Source organism: Sminthopsis crassicaudata, chromosome 1 (assembly GCF_048593235.1).
Source record: "Sminthopsis crassicaudata isolate SCR6 chromosome 1, ASM4859323v1, whole genome shotgun sequence".
Classification (NCBI taxonomy): domain Eukaryota; kingdom Metazoa; phylum Chordata; class Mammalia; order Dasyuromorphia; family Dasyuridae; genus Sminthopsis; species Sminthopsis crassicaudata.
The window spans coordinates 97063238-97081400 of NC_133617.1; the positions used below are offsets into that span (position 1 = coordinate 97063238).

At 35.8% G+C, this 18163-nt stretch overlaps 1 protein-coding gene across 1 annotated transcript in view; it reads right to left on the reverse strand.

The window, feature by feature from the left end:
* The window catches only part of TG (thyroglobulin), a 375444-nt gene that overhangs the window by 57711 nt on the left and 299570 nt on the right, over positions 1-18163 (reverse strand). Inside the window, 2 exon segments of the mRNA XM_074265101.1 lie at positions 6043-6210; positions 7437-7601. Of these exon segments, the coding sequence (XP_074121202.1) occupies positions 6043-6210; positions 7437-7601 (333 nt within the window).

An 18163-nucleotide genomic window follows, 5' to 3' on the forward strand; every position in this document is an offset into this window, starting at 1 on the left:
AGCTTTTTGTGTTCCTCAATGTGGTGGTAGTATGTGAAGGGTGATAGTGGAAGAGGAGCTGACTAGAAAGCCCCTGATCAATTGACATAGTTGAATACAAGGGGAAAAGCAAGAAGGAAATCTTAAAGAAATATAAATAAACTCACCAGTCATTAGAGGGAGGTTTTATTATTCCTTTAGAATAAGAGTTATTAATTTGTGCGTGCATGTGTATGTGTGTGTGTATGTGATTAGCCCTTTGGATGCATAATAATTTATGGATCCCATTCCAGAATAATGTTGGATTTTTTAAATGCATAAAATAAAATATGTAGGATTACAGATTACAAAGGGAACAAATTACACTTTTAAAAGTTAGATCATTATTGTACAATGAAGAACTGTGAATGACCTAGCTATTCTCAGCAATACAATAATTTAAGACAATTCCAAATAACTCATGATGAAACATACTGTCCATCTTCAGTGAAAATACTGATATTGTCTGAATACAGACTGAAGCATACAATTTTTCACTTTCTTTTGCTCTTTTTTGGTTAATGTTCAAGTTTTCTGGTATAAAATGACTAATATGGAAGCATTTTTTACAAGATCACATGTGTATAACATGCATCAAATTGCTTACAATGTCAGGAATGGGGGGAAAGGAGGGGAGTATAGAATTTGGAACTCAAAATTGTAAAAAAAATATTAAATATTATTTTAACATGCAACTGGAAAATATTTTTAAAAGAAAGAAATTAATAAAGTACTAAAAAAGTTCATTGACAACAGGTTAAGAATCTGGGCTTTTAGCCTTTAGAGTCCTTTAAAGAATCAGGATGGGTTCTATAAGCAAGCAGTCAATGGATGCAGGAGAGTGCTTAGCATTTTGACCTCTGGCAGGAGAAAAGATAGCCAACTGTGGAAAAGGAAGTCAACTCTTGAGAGGGGCTTCCATTTGTTCTTTTCCCTCACACCTCTACTAGCAGTTAGTGGATAAGGGAAGGAGGAAGAAAAGAGAGAGGACTTCTCTTATCCACTAAGAGATACTATAACTATCAGGTTCTTTCTCAAGTCTTTCTCAAAAAGGGAGTCAAGGTAGGAATCAGCCTTGATAAACATAACTACTTCTTGGTCACAGAAAAGAACTAGATTCAAGAGAAAATTAGCTCTAGTAGTTGGTAGTTGAGTTGACAACTCAGTTTTATGTGTTAACTCTTCCCAAAATCCAGACTATTGGTGTGATACTGGGTAAATCACTTAACCTCTGTTTGACTCCCTCAACAACCAAAAAAATATGAATAATTATGACACCTTCTTCCCATGGTGGCTGTGCAGATTCAAATGAGATAATAATTATAAAAAATTTAGCACAGTTTTTGGCACATAGGAAGTACTATAAAATATTATCTATTATCTATTATTATTATTATTATTATTATTATTATTATGTAATCTTAGTAAATTTCCAACTTGGTATGCCTACTGGTTGACTAGTAAGAGAAATATACAAATGGGGAGCTCCTGAGCTTTAGTTTTTAAAATTGCATGCTTACAAAATATCTTGAACCTAGGTTACTGGTCAATATTAAAGACTCCTATTGTGTGATTCAATGTGTTTTTAATGAATTAAAAAGATAGACCCAGGGAAGACACTATAAATATCAGTTCATAAATATTCATTAAGCATCATACTGGCAGCTAGGTAGTGTAATGGATAGAGTGCTGAACCTGGGGTCAGTAAGACCTGAGTTTCAAATATAGCCTCAGAAGCTTACTGTGCTTGTAGGAATCACTTAATCTATAAGATGAGGTAAAGAAGGAAAAGGCCACCCCAGTATCTTTGCCAAGAAAACCCCAAATGGAGATATGAAGAATGAGACTTGACTTAACAATGAAACACTACTCAAATGTCAGGTTTTCTGTGAGCTGGCATACAAATGCAAAAATTAAACAATCTAGCTGAACTGTGAAGGGAGCCAGGGATTCAAAGAGGTGAGATGAGGATGGCGTGCCCACAGGTATAGATGTACAAATGAACAGAGATGAGTGTATGATGTGTGTGAGATACACCACAAAAGGCCAGTTTGACTAGACCATGAACAGTAGGCAAAAATCATATTAAAAAAAATTGTAAATGTAGGTCGTGGATCAGAGAGAACTTTGATGTGCTTGGGAGAGTATTGAGCGAAGAAGGAAGGATAAGTACATCCATCTGACAAGAGCAACGGGAGGGGATGTTATTATCCTACATCCCATGTATCTGGGATATGATGGAGTGCCTCCTGACCTTAACCAAATCCAAAGTGAACTACTCACTCCTATTCATTCCTATGAGAGAAACAAATGGTACTAGCAGAAGAAGGCTAGAGAATAACTCTGGGAATTAGAAAGTTTCAGGCAATGAACCTGAGACTCAGAAGAACAGGTGGTGTTTTTATGACTTTTTTTTTTTAATTAATAAAGCCTCACTGAGGCTGAAAGTGTAGCAGCCACTCATGGGCCTGATCTCATTACTGATAGCTATAGAAGAAGTTGCTTGTTCCATTTCTGATTTGAGCTGGCTCACTCTCCTTAGAGAGTCTATAAGTCTCTTAATCTGGGAAGTTCATCACACTGGTAATGTGCCATATTGGTGTGGCATCTAATTGACTCTAGCCATCCTGTAACTCAGAACTCTCAACTCAAGAAATCCTGTAATCACTAGTTGCAGGAATTACAGGCATCTAACACCATACTTGGGTTGTTTTATGACTTTCCCTTTGAAGATGTGTTTTAAGTGATAAAGGCATACATGGGAAGCAAATTTTTGATAAAGAAGGTAGTGTCTAAGAGCATGTTTTGTATTTCTGTATGACAGAAATCTGTGTGGCAGATTATCTAATGAAGGCCAGTAAAATTTGTTTCTCTTGAGTACTTTGTTGCTATTAGTAAGTTCCTTTAGGGCAGGACTTTCTTTTTTGCATTTATTTATATTCTCAGCATTTAGGACTTAGCATTTACTGGACATAGGAAATCCTTAATAAAGCTTGTTGATGACTTAATAACCATATCTGTTCAAGAAAACTATACTGAAAAAGGAGAGGAGGAAAAAAGTTCCCCACATTCAGCATATCCATCTACCAAAACCAGATGTCAGAGTACAATAGATATAAGGAAAGATCATCTCAGAGTTAGAAGGACTTAGCAGACATCAAGTCCAATCTGACCTGGATGAGAATTTATCTTCAAATATTCCCAATAAGTGGTGACCCATCCTATGCTTGAAAACTTCTAATGAAGAAGAATCTACTATATCCTGGTTTAGTAGGTTCTATTTTGGAAGATCTCTGTTAGTTAGGAAGATTTTCCTTACAGAATCTAAATTTGTCTGGGTCCAAGTAAAACAAGCTTAGATCTTCTTCTTTATGGGAACTCTGCAAATATTTAGATATTTACCAAGTTTCCCCTGAACCTTCTCATCTAAATATACTATTTCTTTTAATGAGTCAAAAGACATGAATACTAGACCCTTTCCCATCTTGATAATCTTCTTGATGCTGGTTAACTTTAATCAATGTCCTTCCTAAAATGTGATACCCAGAGCAAAACAATATACTAAATGTGATTAGAAACCTGGGCTTATAATTAGAAAGAACTTAGTTCAAATCTGGAGAGTTATTTTGAGGATCAACTGAGATATTTGTGAAGTGCTCAGCACAGTGCCTGGCACATAATGGACACTATCTAAATGCTTATTTCATCCTTTCACTTTCCATTAGGACAGAAGATAGTGGAATTATCATCTCTTAAGACATAAATATGAAGTCATAACTAGGGTGTTCTGGCCAGGTCTTTTTTCTAGGGCAGGGAACCACTGAGGATGGGCCATTGGCATCTAACAAACTAAAGAATAAAGCAGAGGCAGAGCTTGATGGTGGAGAGGTCATAGAGCTGTGGAAAGAAGAAGAAATGATAGTATGGTGAGAGTAGAACCAAGTTGGGAGAGCTGCTTAATTGTTTTCTGTTTTTTTCCTGGGCAGAGACTAAAGCTGGCAGGACTCTAATTCTGGCCTGGTTTAGAGATGTAAGATAGAACTGGCCCTGGTAGCTAATAAGTATGGTCACCATTTGGGGATCACCTCGAAGCACATCTTGCCACTGGGGAGAAGGAGTTCTGAGCTCCAGAGCATGACTGGAGGACATGAATGATCCCCTTCCAATGCTTAACTAAGTAATGAAAACAAAAGGTATTTCTCTGGAACTGCTGGTCCCCCCATGTACCTGAAGGAGGCCTCTCCTGCAATTGCCTCATAGTTCCACTGTCCACTCCCTCACCTCATCCTAAGATGCCTTTTATGTTGGCTACTTCTCTGGGTATGTTTATAGTTCCTGAATTAGGTGCAAAAATAACTAATAATAGATCTGAGGCCTGGCAAAGTGGCTGAACTGACCATTTCTTTCTCATTCTACTTGAATCATATAAAGCCAAAGCTACATCTGGTTTACCAGATCTCATAAAGTCAAATTTCTTGTTTTTTTTGGTTTTTTTTTTCTTCTACAATCCCCATTCCCTCAGTAAAGAGACCTTGGGCAGGGAGGATCAGTAAATTGGAGTGGGAGTGCTTCCCCAAGGCTCAGCACACTTCCCATAGTTTTTACTGTTCTCTAATTAGTAAACATAGTATAAAAACCTCTGGAAGGCTTGTTAAGGCAATAAAAGAATGAGCCATTTGCAAGACTCCCATCTTTTCTCCCATTTTATTGAAGTCCATGGATCATAACAACAGTGATGATTATTTATTTTTATATAGACTTTTCCATCTAACAACACACATGGCTGTGATAGTTCTATCATCATAACATCTCTCATACCTATATTACTTTCTAGTCAATATCAGCCTTCTCCTTGGCAGAGCCCCTTATCACTGTTTCCCTAGATGAATGAATGGAAAGTTGGGTCTTCAGAAAGACCTGCATTCCAGCCCAACTGTGTGACGCATTAGAACCAGGACTTGAACTCAGGTTTCCAGGTTTCAAGTCTACATAAGCTAGACTTTCTTCTAATACTATGCTGGAAAGTATGTGTTCCCAAAGAGGCCATCAGAATACCCTACTCCCAGGAAGAATCCTACTTCAGAGCATTGATGAAGGATATTACTTCTGGATTTGGAGCAAGAGGAGAAATACTTTCCTCATGAAGGCATTTCTCTTCTAATTCATCCTATATATGATGGTAGCTTGATATTCCTAATGTAAAAGTTCTGAATAATTTCTGCTCAAAATGCAGTGGTCCACATCATCTGATAAATGAAGTCTAAATCATTTCACCCTGGTAGTTGAGATCCTTCAATGTCTTGCTCCAACTTCCTTTCTAGATTTAACTCCAACCAACTTGCATTCATAACTGCGATAAAAAACATCCCACATATTCCCATTTCTATAAGTCTTACCAGGAATATATTTGCATACTTTCTTTATATTTAACTTAATTTGTATTTTTGTAATTTATTTGTATTATTTCACTGGGGATAGGAGAATCCAGGTAAGAAAACTACCTCTACCAATACAGGTCAGCTACTCTTGGACAACTTAAGGTCTTGGGACTTTTTCTAGAGCATGAAAGGAGTGAAATGCCTTGTCTAGGAGGAGTCATACTTCGGGACTCTTTGAAAAAGTGTCTTCTTGATTAAGGACAGCCTAATGTACCACAATGCACCACAACATTATCCTAAGTCTCAAATAATAATCATTCTAGTCCAAACTTGTGACTTCATTGGTATGGAGGAATTTGCCAGTATGCGAACTTTATCTCAACAAAGGTTGATCAGTGACTTGTCTATAACCCATAATTTTAGGCTACAGAGATGCCCAGGGCTTGGAAACATCAAGTGATTTTCTTCTGGTTATGTAGCTGGTTGCTAGAGGCCAGACTAGAATCTTGGTCTTTCTGGATCCAGAGTCATCCCTCTATTCATTATAACATTCTGCCTCTCATTAATAATGATAATGTTAATAATAAATAATATTTATATAGTCCTTTAAGATTTATTGGGGTTGCTTCAGTCATGTCTAACTTACCTTAATGGCTTTTGCTCTGTTGATCAGACCATCTCTTTGAACACTTCCAACGAGCAGATCCACTTTCACCCTTGGAGATCTCTGCAATGTTCTTGTTGGAACCTCTTGGACATAGAAGCCATCAACTACTGGTCCCCAATAATGAAATGGGCCACTTATTGCTAGAAGCTGGGATTAAAATTTAAAGAGATGTGACTTCACATAGTCTCTGGAAATTAACACCTTCATAGGAAGCCTTTCCTACATAATTCTACCATCTTCTCTGTTGATTATTTCCAATTTATCCTATATATAATTTCTTTGTATGTATCTTTTTGCATGCCATTTCCCTCCATAGACTATGAACTTCTTGAGATCAGGGGCTTTCTTTTGCCTTTCTTTGAATCCCTACTATTTAGCACAGTGCCTGATACATAATAAGCACTTAAAAATGTATATTGACTCTCTGCTTGCCTAGAATGAGCCAGTTCCTGGAGGGCTGGAATGGGTCTTGTTGATCTTTTTTTTTCTCTCTTAGCTCCTACCACAGGACATTACAAATACTACCTGCTTAATCAATATTTGTTAAATAAATGAATAGCTGAAGGAAGATCAGTTGTTTCATTCTATAGATGATAAAACTTAGGTTCAGAGAAGAGCTTTACAAGGTCATATTGATAGAAACTAGTTAGAAGTAGAAGCCAAGTCTTCAGCTATCAGTCTGAGACCATTTTTTCCCATTATATCTCTACTTTATTTATATAGGATCTAAAAAAGTAGCTTCAAAATTGTTGGACTTTATATAGGTCTAATCCAAATCCTTCCTATTATAGATGAGGAGAGATAAGTTAGGTGAAGTGATTGATACAAAGTCACATGGATATTAAATGGAAAAACCAGAGTAAAACTCCAAGTCTATGGATTCTTGGATTCAGTAATTGCCTCATTTTAATATGTTTCATGCATTAGTATATTATTAATGTCATTGAAACCCTCTGGATTTCATTATCCTAACTGGCAAAAAAATTGTACTAGGAACTAAAATTAGTCTTATTTTTTCCTAAGATGAACCAGAATTATAATTTTATTAGTAGAGGAAACTCCTTGTGAAAACACTTTCCCTACAAATGGCTTTGGCACTAAAATTCAAAATCATAGTGACTTGGGGACACTGAGAAGATGGGGCACTTCCTCAGGGTCACAAGCCAATATTGGTCAGAGCTAAGTCTTGAATTCAAGCATTCTTGTCTTCAAAGATAGCTCTCCATCCATTAGAACACATTTTATTTTTTCCTTTCCAAGATAATTTATTTTGGACATGCAGCTTGTGTTCAGACCAATGCAAGAAGTTAGGTGATATCCCAATTCCCAGCTTTAAAATTCTGCAAGATCTTCCCTACTTTCTCAGTGCTCACCTTGGTTTGAGCATCATTGAGGACATCAGCAGGTTTCTGGCGTAGGCAGGACAGCATATCACTATCAGGAGAAGTTGGACAGCTGACTTCCTGGGCAAGAGCTGCTACCTGTTCTTGAGCCCTTTTCTGGCTAATCACTGCTGCAGGAGAGAGAGCTGAGCCACCCTAGAAGAGAATTCATATTCATTGTCAGCTATATTAATAATAAATCCACTCTTGGACCTATAATAGATGAAAGGGTAAGTGATAGAGCTTTATTAGTCATCTTTCACATTCAAAACTCAATACCACATTGATTTGTAGGTGTCTCTCAAATTTGACTTGCATACAATCTATAGTCAATTTAATTTTCAATGGATACACATATATTACACTTATTGTTGCACTTCTAGTCAGACAAATATAATATAACAAATGGACCTTACATGGAACAATTGATCCCCTCAGACATCATGCACCAAAAATCTTACTTGACTAAAATTTCCCTTATTGAAATACTTCAGGAACTGAATAATACCACCACTTTTGTGACTAAAATGACTAAACAACAACTTGCAGTAGGACCCAACACAAATATACCTATACAGACATAAACATAATACAAGGTGTATGCATAATAATATATATTTTGAAGAAAGAATCCTAATAACTGAGAGTGGGGGTGGGAAGTAATAGATGATATTCAAGATAAGCTTTGAAACTTGGAATTCAACTAGCCAGAAGTAAAGAAGGAGTTCTTTTCAGATAGGCCAGTCCATTTCTGCAAATGCAGGATATAGAAAGTGATATATGTATGGGGAAGAGCTAGAAGTCCTGTTTCCTTGGAATGAAGAATATGTGAAGGGTCTCAATATGAAATAAGACTGAAAAGCTAAATGGAAAAAATTTAAATGGGAAACAGAATTCTGTGACCTCAGTTTCTTCAACTGCAAAATAAAGGATTGGACTAGATGGCCTCTAAGGTCTCTTCCACTTCTAGGTCTATGATCTTATGATTTCATGATTTTCTATTTTATCTTAGGGGCAACAAGAAACAACTAGTCAGATTAGTGCTGCATGAATAGTAATTTAGCAGGAAGTTCAATCAGGAATCTATTGAAATAGTTCAGGTAGAGATGATGATGGCTTGAACTAAGGTAGAGATTTGTGAGGGGAAAAGAGATAGATTTTAGAAGTATTGTGGTGGAGGAATCAATATGTCAGAATATCCCAAAACAATTTGATATGCTAAATGTCAATTGAATGTTATAGATAGTATGGATTGTAAGTTCAGATAAGGCTACTTGAGGCTGGAGTTGTCAGTAAAAGATAGAATTAAGGATCTATATAAATATTCAGCTGATGAGAGAAATGGAGTAAACAAAAGCAGAGAAGTAGGAATGTGTATGTCATATTTAAAAACAGTCTGCTACTATGATTGGAGCACAGGTTCATAAATAGTGAGGGCTTATGCTAGATCAGTTTGGAATTGAGTCATATATCCCAGGCTAAAGAGTCTGGATTTGATTTTATAAGCAATAAATAACTATTGTAGAATTCTGAGCTGAGAAAGGGTGTGATTAGAAAGAATAAATCAATCAATCTGGGTATATTGAGCTTTAATTAATGAAAATTCTTAATGCATTTAAATTAGGATTGGATTTACACACAATTTGTTAGGAGCACAGATGCTAGAGAACAAGAGGTGTGCCTGCAAGATGTCATACCATTTAAATTGAATTTGGGTTCTTTTAATAGTATTAATTCTAAAGATATAACATGTGACAATTGGCCTCTGTAATATTCTTCTTTTTTTAAGTCACTATATTAGAAACCAAGGGAGTTTATATATCCTAGTGGTGGAATGGATGGAGTGTTAACTCAAGATTTAGGAGGATCTGAATTGAAATCCAGCCTTAAATACTTACTAGCTAGGTGATTCCTGTTTGCCTTAGCTTTCTCATCTATAAAATGAGCTGGAGAAGGACATGAAAACCATTCTAGTATCTTTGCCAAGAAAACTGGATACTGAATAAGAACAACAAAAGACAGAGGAAGAGACTGGTAGAGCTAGACCCTGATGATAGGATGACAAATTTGGTGCTGGAAATGACTTTTGAAGTCTGTCCCTATATTTTACATATGAAAGTCCTAAGACAGAGGAAGGGACTGGTTGAGGGGACAGACTTACCTAAGCTCATGTAGATAGCACATGGAAGAGCAATTTCAGCCAATGACTACATTTAATACTTTTCATTGAGTCATTGTCCCAGATGCATTTCTTCAGCTGCCTCTGCTATCCCTCTTGGCTCAGAGACTGGCCTTCCCCAAAAAACTTGAGACAACATATTATAGCAGGAAATGAAGTGGACTAGATGTCTGGGCACCATCCTCTGCCCTTTAAAACTAATTACTCTTGATAAATCTCTTGGAAAATAAGAAATTAAAGACATCTTTCTAGGCCCTTGGATTTATAATTCTATGAACAATTGTATATATTGAGAGAGATTTCCTGTGAGAGATTATATATCCTCATACCTTATCAAATACATATAAACCTGCTTATGGTTATTGGTATAGCCTGGAAAGGACATCTGTAACACACCTATGTAAGACACATGTTTTTAATTGCTGCTTTTTCTTTAGTAAGAAACCATGTCTTCTAATCTATCTTAGGAAGGAAAGAAGAAAGCACTTAAGTATCTTCTATGTGCTGGAAACTGTGCTACATAATACACATAATATCTTATTTGTTCTTTACAACAATGCCAAAAAGTAGTTGCTACTATTACCTCCATTTCACAGATAGGAAACTGAGGCAAAGAGCAGTCAAGGAGCTTGCCCAGAAACACACAGCTAGTAAGTGTCTAAGGTCAGATTTGAGTCTTCTTAACTTTTAGCTCAGTGTTCTGTCCCTTGTAATCCTTAGCTGGGAAGAATCAATGAAAAGAATCACAGAATGCTAAAGCTACAAAAGATTTAGCCCCACCTCTATATTTTATACATAAGAAAAAAAGTCCTGGAAAAATAAAATGATTTGCCCATAGCCACATGGCTAGAATCACATCATAGCATCTAGAACTGGAAGAGACCTTAAAATCTGTTTGGTTTAATCATTACATTTTGCAGATGAGGAAACAGATCCAGATGAAGTAGAGACACGTTCCTTTTGAAGCTTCCTCCAAATATATATAGTAATGTGTTTATTTTTTAGTGATTCCCTCTTCCTCTTTTCTCCCCTATTAAGAAGAAATCTTTCTAGCCATGAGATAATTCTATTTCAGCTTTTCGATGCAAAGACTCTTAAGGTTTTTTGAGAATCATGGACCCCTTGGCATCCTGGTGAAGCTCACAGACCCCTGGTCAGAATAATGTTAGTATAGTCTCCTAGGTTAAGCATTTTTGTTTTAGGTAGAAATTCCAAAAATTCCTGCTTGTTTTTCAGAATTGCCAGCATGACCAGCTATAAAATGTTTTATGTCTTTAGACAGTTTGAGGATTGCAAGAGCACATTCCACTGTGATAAAGGGCCCATGCTAATGGACAGCCTGGACAACAATTCCCCATCCACATGGAACATGGCAGATTTAGGATATAACATGTAATAATTAGCCTCTGTGATACTCTTCTTTTTTTTTTTTAAGTCACTTTAGTAACGTAGAGTTGTTTAAAAACTATCTATCTATCTATCTATCTATCTATCTATCTATCTATCTATCTATATGTGTGTGTGTGTTTTATGTAAAACAACTTATAGTTGTTTAACCAGAGGGGGTTAAGCAGAAGACCTTACCATGCCATGACTGGGAGCACCAGAAAGCATTTTCAGTGTCTGACCTTATTTGATTTAGAACTTAAGGACTTAGGACCTTAGGACTCATAGAGCCTAGAATGACAGGGCAAGTCCTCTTACTCATTATTCTCTACTCCAGCTAGTATGGTCTCCTCATTCCTCATACATAATGTTACATCTCTTGCTTCTGTACTTTTGTACTGGTTGCTTTCAGGTCTGGAATGATCTCTTATCTCACTTCTGCCTCCTAGAATCCTTGGCTTCCTTTAAGACTCAATCCAATTGCAACCTTTTGCAGCTCTCCTTTCCCTAGGACTTTTCCTCTGAGATTTCCTTCATTTACTTTGTATATTTCTTATATATACCTATTTCTTTACAAGGATCTCCTTCATTGGAATGTAAATTCCTTGAGGGCCAACCCTGTTTGTATCTTTTTTTTATTATTATTTTTTTTTTATTTTGAGTACTTAGCAACAGTGCCTGGGTCCTAGGAGGCACTTAATAAAATGCTTTTTGGCTTTATGAGACATAAGTGTTTAGAATAAAGAATGTTAATGCTGTTCAACATCCTCTAAGTTAGCCTTGTCATTATACAAAAAAGAAAACTGAGATTCAGAGAGGGAAAAATGACTTCCCTTCTCCAAATTACAGAGCTAGCCAGAGCAAGAACTCAGGGCTCCTGACCCCTAGGCCATAAATTTTGCTACTCTGGCACTCTATCTTTGTACTCTTTATTGTTAGTATACACCAGGTTGCATTTTCTTTGTAAGCTTGCAATGACTTTTGAGAATGAAAGGATTTATAGTTTGTGTTTTTTAATTTTTAAAATATATTTTTTAAAGTTTTGAGTTCCAAATTCTACCCCTCCCTTCCTTTATACCTTTCTAAGATGGTAAGCACTTAGATATAGGTCATACATGTCCAATTATGTAAGAGATTTCCACATTAGTCATTTTGTACAAGGAGACTCAACCAAAGAAAAAAATGATAGATTGAAAAATAGCATGCTCCAATCTGTATTCAATCAATATCTATTCTTTCTCTGGAGGTGGATTGTATGCTTCATCATTAGTCCTTTGGGATTGGCTTAGATAACTTTTTTTTCTTTTAAAAAGAAAAATACACAGAAAATTCAAGGTCAAAGGAAATTCAAGATCCAAACAACAGCCCCAACCTCAAAACTTCTGAATTAATCAAAAAATATAGGGCAAGCTAACCTACTTTTAAGAAAAGAACTCAAACATTTACCATTTGAGAAGATATAAACTCTAAGATAGGTCCACTGAATTTTCATTTCTCTAACTATTCTATGGAAATCCAGGGTTCCTGATGAGGAAGTGGTTAAAGGCATTGGTTTGCCTAATTTCACTAAGCCATTAAAAAAACTTTCCACTTTCACATATACTATGAAAAAGAGAATAGAATCTCATATGAGAAAAGTTTTGTAAAATACTGGAACAAACCCTGCTTTCATATCCCAGATATCACATTCACTAGCTGGGTGAATTTGGGCAAAATCATTTTACTTCTGTGGAACTTCAGTTTTCTCATGTATAAAGTTGGAGATAATAATATTTGTACCATGTGCTTTAGATTCATGGATTTATACCTGGAAGGGGCCTTTAGAAGCAATTGAATTCAATCTTATTTTAAAAATGAATAAACTAAGATATATACTGGTTAAGTTACTTGCCCAGAGAGCCACAGTCAGTAAACAGAATTTGAACTTAGGTCTTAGGACTCCAAATCCAATGTCCTATCTATTATTGCCTTTATGAAAAACAGCACTTTATAAATCTTAAGATGTTATATAAATGCGAACTAATATTATTAGCCTATTGTACAGATGAAGTGTCTGAGAAGAAAGCTAGGTAATTAAGTGGCCATAGATAATAAATGGCAATGTCAAGACTTGAATTGTAGTCTCTTGATTCAACCCAGTGTTTTTCCCCCAACGATCTGTTGTCCCATTTCCCCTCTTATCCTCCTGATCAGCTTTAAACTTGTGAACAAGGGAAATCTTTGCATTGTATCACTTAAAATACATATTGATTGAACAATAACTTCCACTTCTATAAAGTGTTACACTTTATAGTGACTAGCACATAGTTGTTTAACCAATACATGTTGGTCAAATAAACAACTTCCATTTTTACAGTGCTCTGAAGTTTATAAAATGCTCTCCTTCCAACAGCCAGTTGAGATCTCTGTTCCAGTCTGATTAGTTGTACTTTATATATGACATCAGACCTTTTAGTATCTGTTGGAAGAATGCCATCTTCAGCCACTGAAGCATCCATCCTCTAAAGCTGACTTAGCTATCATATGGCATTTGTATTTCCTCTAGTTTCTGGGTCTTAAAAATAGAATAGGATGGAACCCACATTTGCTGACCATGCTTTGTCTCTCTAGGGCTTCTGGGGCCTCAAGGATAAAAGCGTCCTCAGTTAACCACATGGGTAACCACCACAGGCTTCCTGTTCATATATTTGATATCCTAGGTAAAAGACGGTAAACATAAAAACAGAAGCAAAAGACATGTAGTCATTCCAAAAACTTGAATCATTATAGTAGAGCTTAGGATATGCCTTTGTATATAGCCAATGAGAAACTCTTTCCTATAAAAATATATACTTTTCAACTAGATGGTAATACTCTTGAATTCATTCTTGTCTTCCAGAATCAAGGAAAAAGACTTTATACAGATTAACAATAATACAGAGGAAAGATTTCGTAGTGCTTCAGGGAAGGATTGGTCTAAATGATCTCTAAGATATCTTATAACTCAGAATCTATGATTAAAAATATTGATGTACTTAATTGAAGGCCTTGCTTAATGCCATTTCCTCAATGAAAATCTATCTGATTATTTTGGCCAGGAGTTGGGAGTGATCTATGCTTCTTTAGTCCTCTTAGTGTTTAGATTTTAAGCTCATGAAGGACAGGGAAGTCAGTCCTTTTATTTAACCCTCAGTATTTAGAGCAGTGCTCAGCTCATAGCAGGTGCTTAATAAATGCTTATTGGTTGATTGTATATAAACCTCTTCCCCAGCACTTGCCCTGTGCTGGCTATTTGTGTCCATACTTCATCCTCCCTACTCTACTGTAGACTCCATGATAGCAGGAATCATGTCTTACTCTTCCTTATAATCATAAATAGGACAGAGGCCAAATGAAAGTCCTTGAATAGCCTAATTACCAGTTTTCTGAACTAGAAGGAGTGCCATCAGTCCTTTAGTATACCCCACATCCAGAAAAGAAACCCCAATTACAACATGCCCAACAACAGACCATGCCATTGTGACTGAAGACTTTCAGTGAGGGGGAGTCTAGGCAGGACAGAAGACTTAATAGGAGCTGTTCAACTGAATTAAATTGGGATAAGGAAAAGAGTCACAGATTTGGGATCAGTGCATCCTTGCTCCAACACTTTTCTGTATAACCACGAATCAACTCTTTTACCTAACCAAGACTCACCTGTCTCATAGAAATGTTTACATTCACACTAAGTAACACCTGAGAAGTTTTCAGTCATTCTCTACTAACAATCCTCCAGTAGCATCTCATTTCTGTTGTGGACAATTTTAATTGTACTGGGTTTAGTTATGGGAATAGCTGGGATGGAAAAATATTTCAAATAGTATTAGCCAAGTCCCAGAAGTAGGAATGGGCAAGGCTTTTTTGTTCTGAGAGAATGTGTACAATACAGACCAGCCTGATTGATAGACAACCTTCTATCTTTATTAAATTATTTATAACTTATCTTGAATTATATATTATTACAGTTCTTTCTTATCTGACTCCATATGTTGTATTAGAGCTTCCTTGAAGGCAGAGATTATACTTTAAAAATTATTATTATTATTATTATTTTAGAAACTGGGTCTTCTATCTGTCCCACATTAGAAGTGCAGTGACCACTCATGCTTTGATTATTCATATAACTGATCTTTAATCACTTTTCTCCCAACTCCACCAAGGAAGGGATATGTTACAATATTGGTGCCAGACTTAGTGTGGACAACCAGTTGACTTTATTTCTATTGAAGATCAGAGTTTGAGTGAGCTGCCAGCCTCATTTTCAATAATAGTTGATATTATAAGTATGTATCCACCACCCCAGGTGCAAAAATCATATCTGTTCATTATTATATCACTCTGTAGTATCCAGCATAGGACTATGCAAGAAAAGCAGAATGGCATAAGATATAAGGTTCTGGACCTAGAATTAAGAGATATAGGTTGCAGCCTCTATCTGTAACTTATTGCCTGCATACTCTGGGTATAGTCTTATTTCCTATCATTACCCTTCATGAATTCCTTATTCTAGTGAAACCAGTCTGCTGGCTGTTTATTATGCATAACATTATTTTTTTTTCCTAAATGCTTTTATGTAACTAGTGCTTCACAACTGGAATGCAGTCTCCTCTGTACCACTGCCAGATAAGATCATTGATTTCAGGTGCTACCCTCTAGGTTTTTCTGTTCTGTTCTCTCTTTTTCCTCCCCCATCCATTATCAGAATTCTCCCCTTTGAAATTATGTTGATATATTTATGTACATATATATATATATATACATACATATTTATAATGTGTATATATATATATATATATATATATATATATATATATATATATATATATATATATATATGTATGTGTGTGTGTGTGTGTACACATATTATATTCTGCTGCCCTCTACTTCCCCACTCCTAGTGAACTGTAAGGTCTTTGAGGGGGGATCTATTTTCTGTCCCTGTAACCCTAATACCTAATATGGTGTCTTGTACAGAATAGATGTTTACAACACTTTTGTTGAATTGAATTGACTTAGACAAGTTATTTTGAGCCTCAATTTTCTCATCCATAAAATAAGTATAATTATTTTTGCTTTTCCAATCCAATATAAGTATTGTGAGGATCAAAGAATTAATGTGTATGAAAGCATTTCACTATAGAAAGTACTTTTTAAATGGAAAGTACTATTATTAAATAGTAAACATTCAAAATGTATTTGTTGAATTATAAAAAGAATTTTTGGAAATGATGTGACCTAATGAAGAGGTTTTACCTCACCCTAAAGATTATTCTTGCAGAGTATGTAGAAAGTGAATTGGGGTTGTGGGATACCAGAATGATGGAAAGCTTTCTTGTAGTCCAAGCATCAAGTAATAAGGACCTTAAGTAAAGTTCGGATAATAGAATTGTAAAGGAAGACAAGAAAGAGAGAGATCTTGAGAAAAGATCAGTGGAACCCAGTGTCCATGCACAAGAATTACAGTTTCTAGATGGCTATCAGAAATCAGGGGAACATTTGTGACTAGGAAACTGAGCAAAGGCAATTCATTGATTTACCCAGAGACTGAAGCGACTGGAGGCTCATTGCCTCCAGGACAAAATAGAAAATCCTCACACAATCTCACTTCCATCTCCACTTTAAGACTTAACTTGATATTATTCCCTATTATGCATTCTTTTCCAGTTAAACTGGCTTGTTAGCTATTGGCCATATACAACATTCCATCTCTAGCTATTGTGACATCTTTGAACAGGAGGTCCTCTAATCTTAGAATCCTAGGATACTCCCTAGAATTCCTAGAATGCTCCCTCCACATTAGAATTCTTAGCTTCCTTCAAAGACTAACTCAAGTTCCATTTACCTCACAGAACTATTCCTGATCCCTCATCCTAACCCTTTCTCTTTCCCTCTTAAAATGACTTTACATTCTTTTATATTTACATCTTTCTATATCTGTGTATATGATAGGTGCATATACATCAGAAATTCCTCAATGGGAAGGACTGTTTTGTGTTTGTCCTTTAATTCCTAGTGATGAGTGATGATGAGCACATCATCTTGCATACAGTAGTCACTTAATAAATAAATAAAAATAATTTATCCAATTAAATTAAATCAAACCTATCCAAGTCCTTCCCAACCTACATGATGAAGCCTTCTTCATTTACTTCTCAGATGCTAATAGATCTTTCTGCCTTTGAAATCCAATTCTGCTTCTCACTCGAGCCACACAAGTTAGTACTCACTATAGTGTCTTACTATTCATTGTGGTTTCCTTTGGATTAATCTTGTCACTCCAACTCCTTGAAGGAAGAGACCATGTTTTCTTCTTGATCCCCTCCATACTCTAGCATGGAGCTGGATAAACAGAAGGCACTAAATACATAATTTTTGATGAATAAATTTAATGGAAATGAATAGAAATGGAATTGGAAATTAGAATGGGGTTGACCAATAACTTCATTTACTGTTCTTGTCATTTCTCTCTTCTAAACAGAAACTTCCTTCTCCAATCACTCTTCCCTCTATGGGTTGTGTATCCTGCTAATAGAAATTGGAACATATGTTTTTAAAAGGCAGTCACTATCTCAAATTTGTAACACTTAACATTTAATAGGCAATTAAAAATTCTTTCCCATTTCATTCCAAATGACTCAGATAAATTGACTTCCTAAACTAAATCAAAGTGTCATTATTGTTCTCTTTAATGTTTCCATGTTTAAAGTGTTTTGCCTTCCTGATTCATGGAAGAAAGAGTTTTACTATAATTTATAACTCTTACATTTTGGCAATACTTTAATGAACAGTGGAAATTGGTAAAACTTTAAATTTGGAGTATTAGCCTTAGGGCTTAAAGATATTTGCTTCCATTTATTCACTGAATGAAATTTTTTGGTTTTCTGCTCCAGGTCCCCTATTTGTTTGAATATAAAATTTCAGGGGACTTGGGTGATACAAAAATGGGAGTTAGGGAGGGAGTGGTAGCATTGAAAGCAGACAGATCAAAGATTGGAGTAAGGAAGAACTGGGTTTAAATCTGGCCCAATCACTACCTGAGTGAGCCTGGGCAAGTCATTTAATTGTTATTATTTGCTCCAATTTCTTCATCTGTAAAATGCAGCTATCAAATTCTTGTAGTTCTTACCTCATAGTC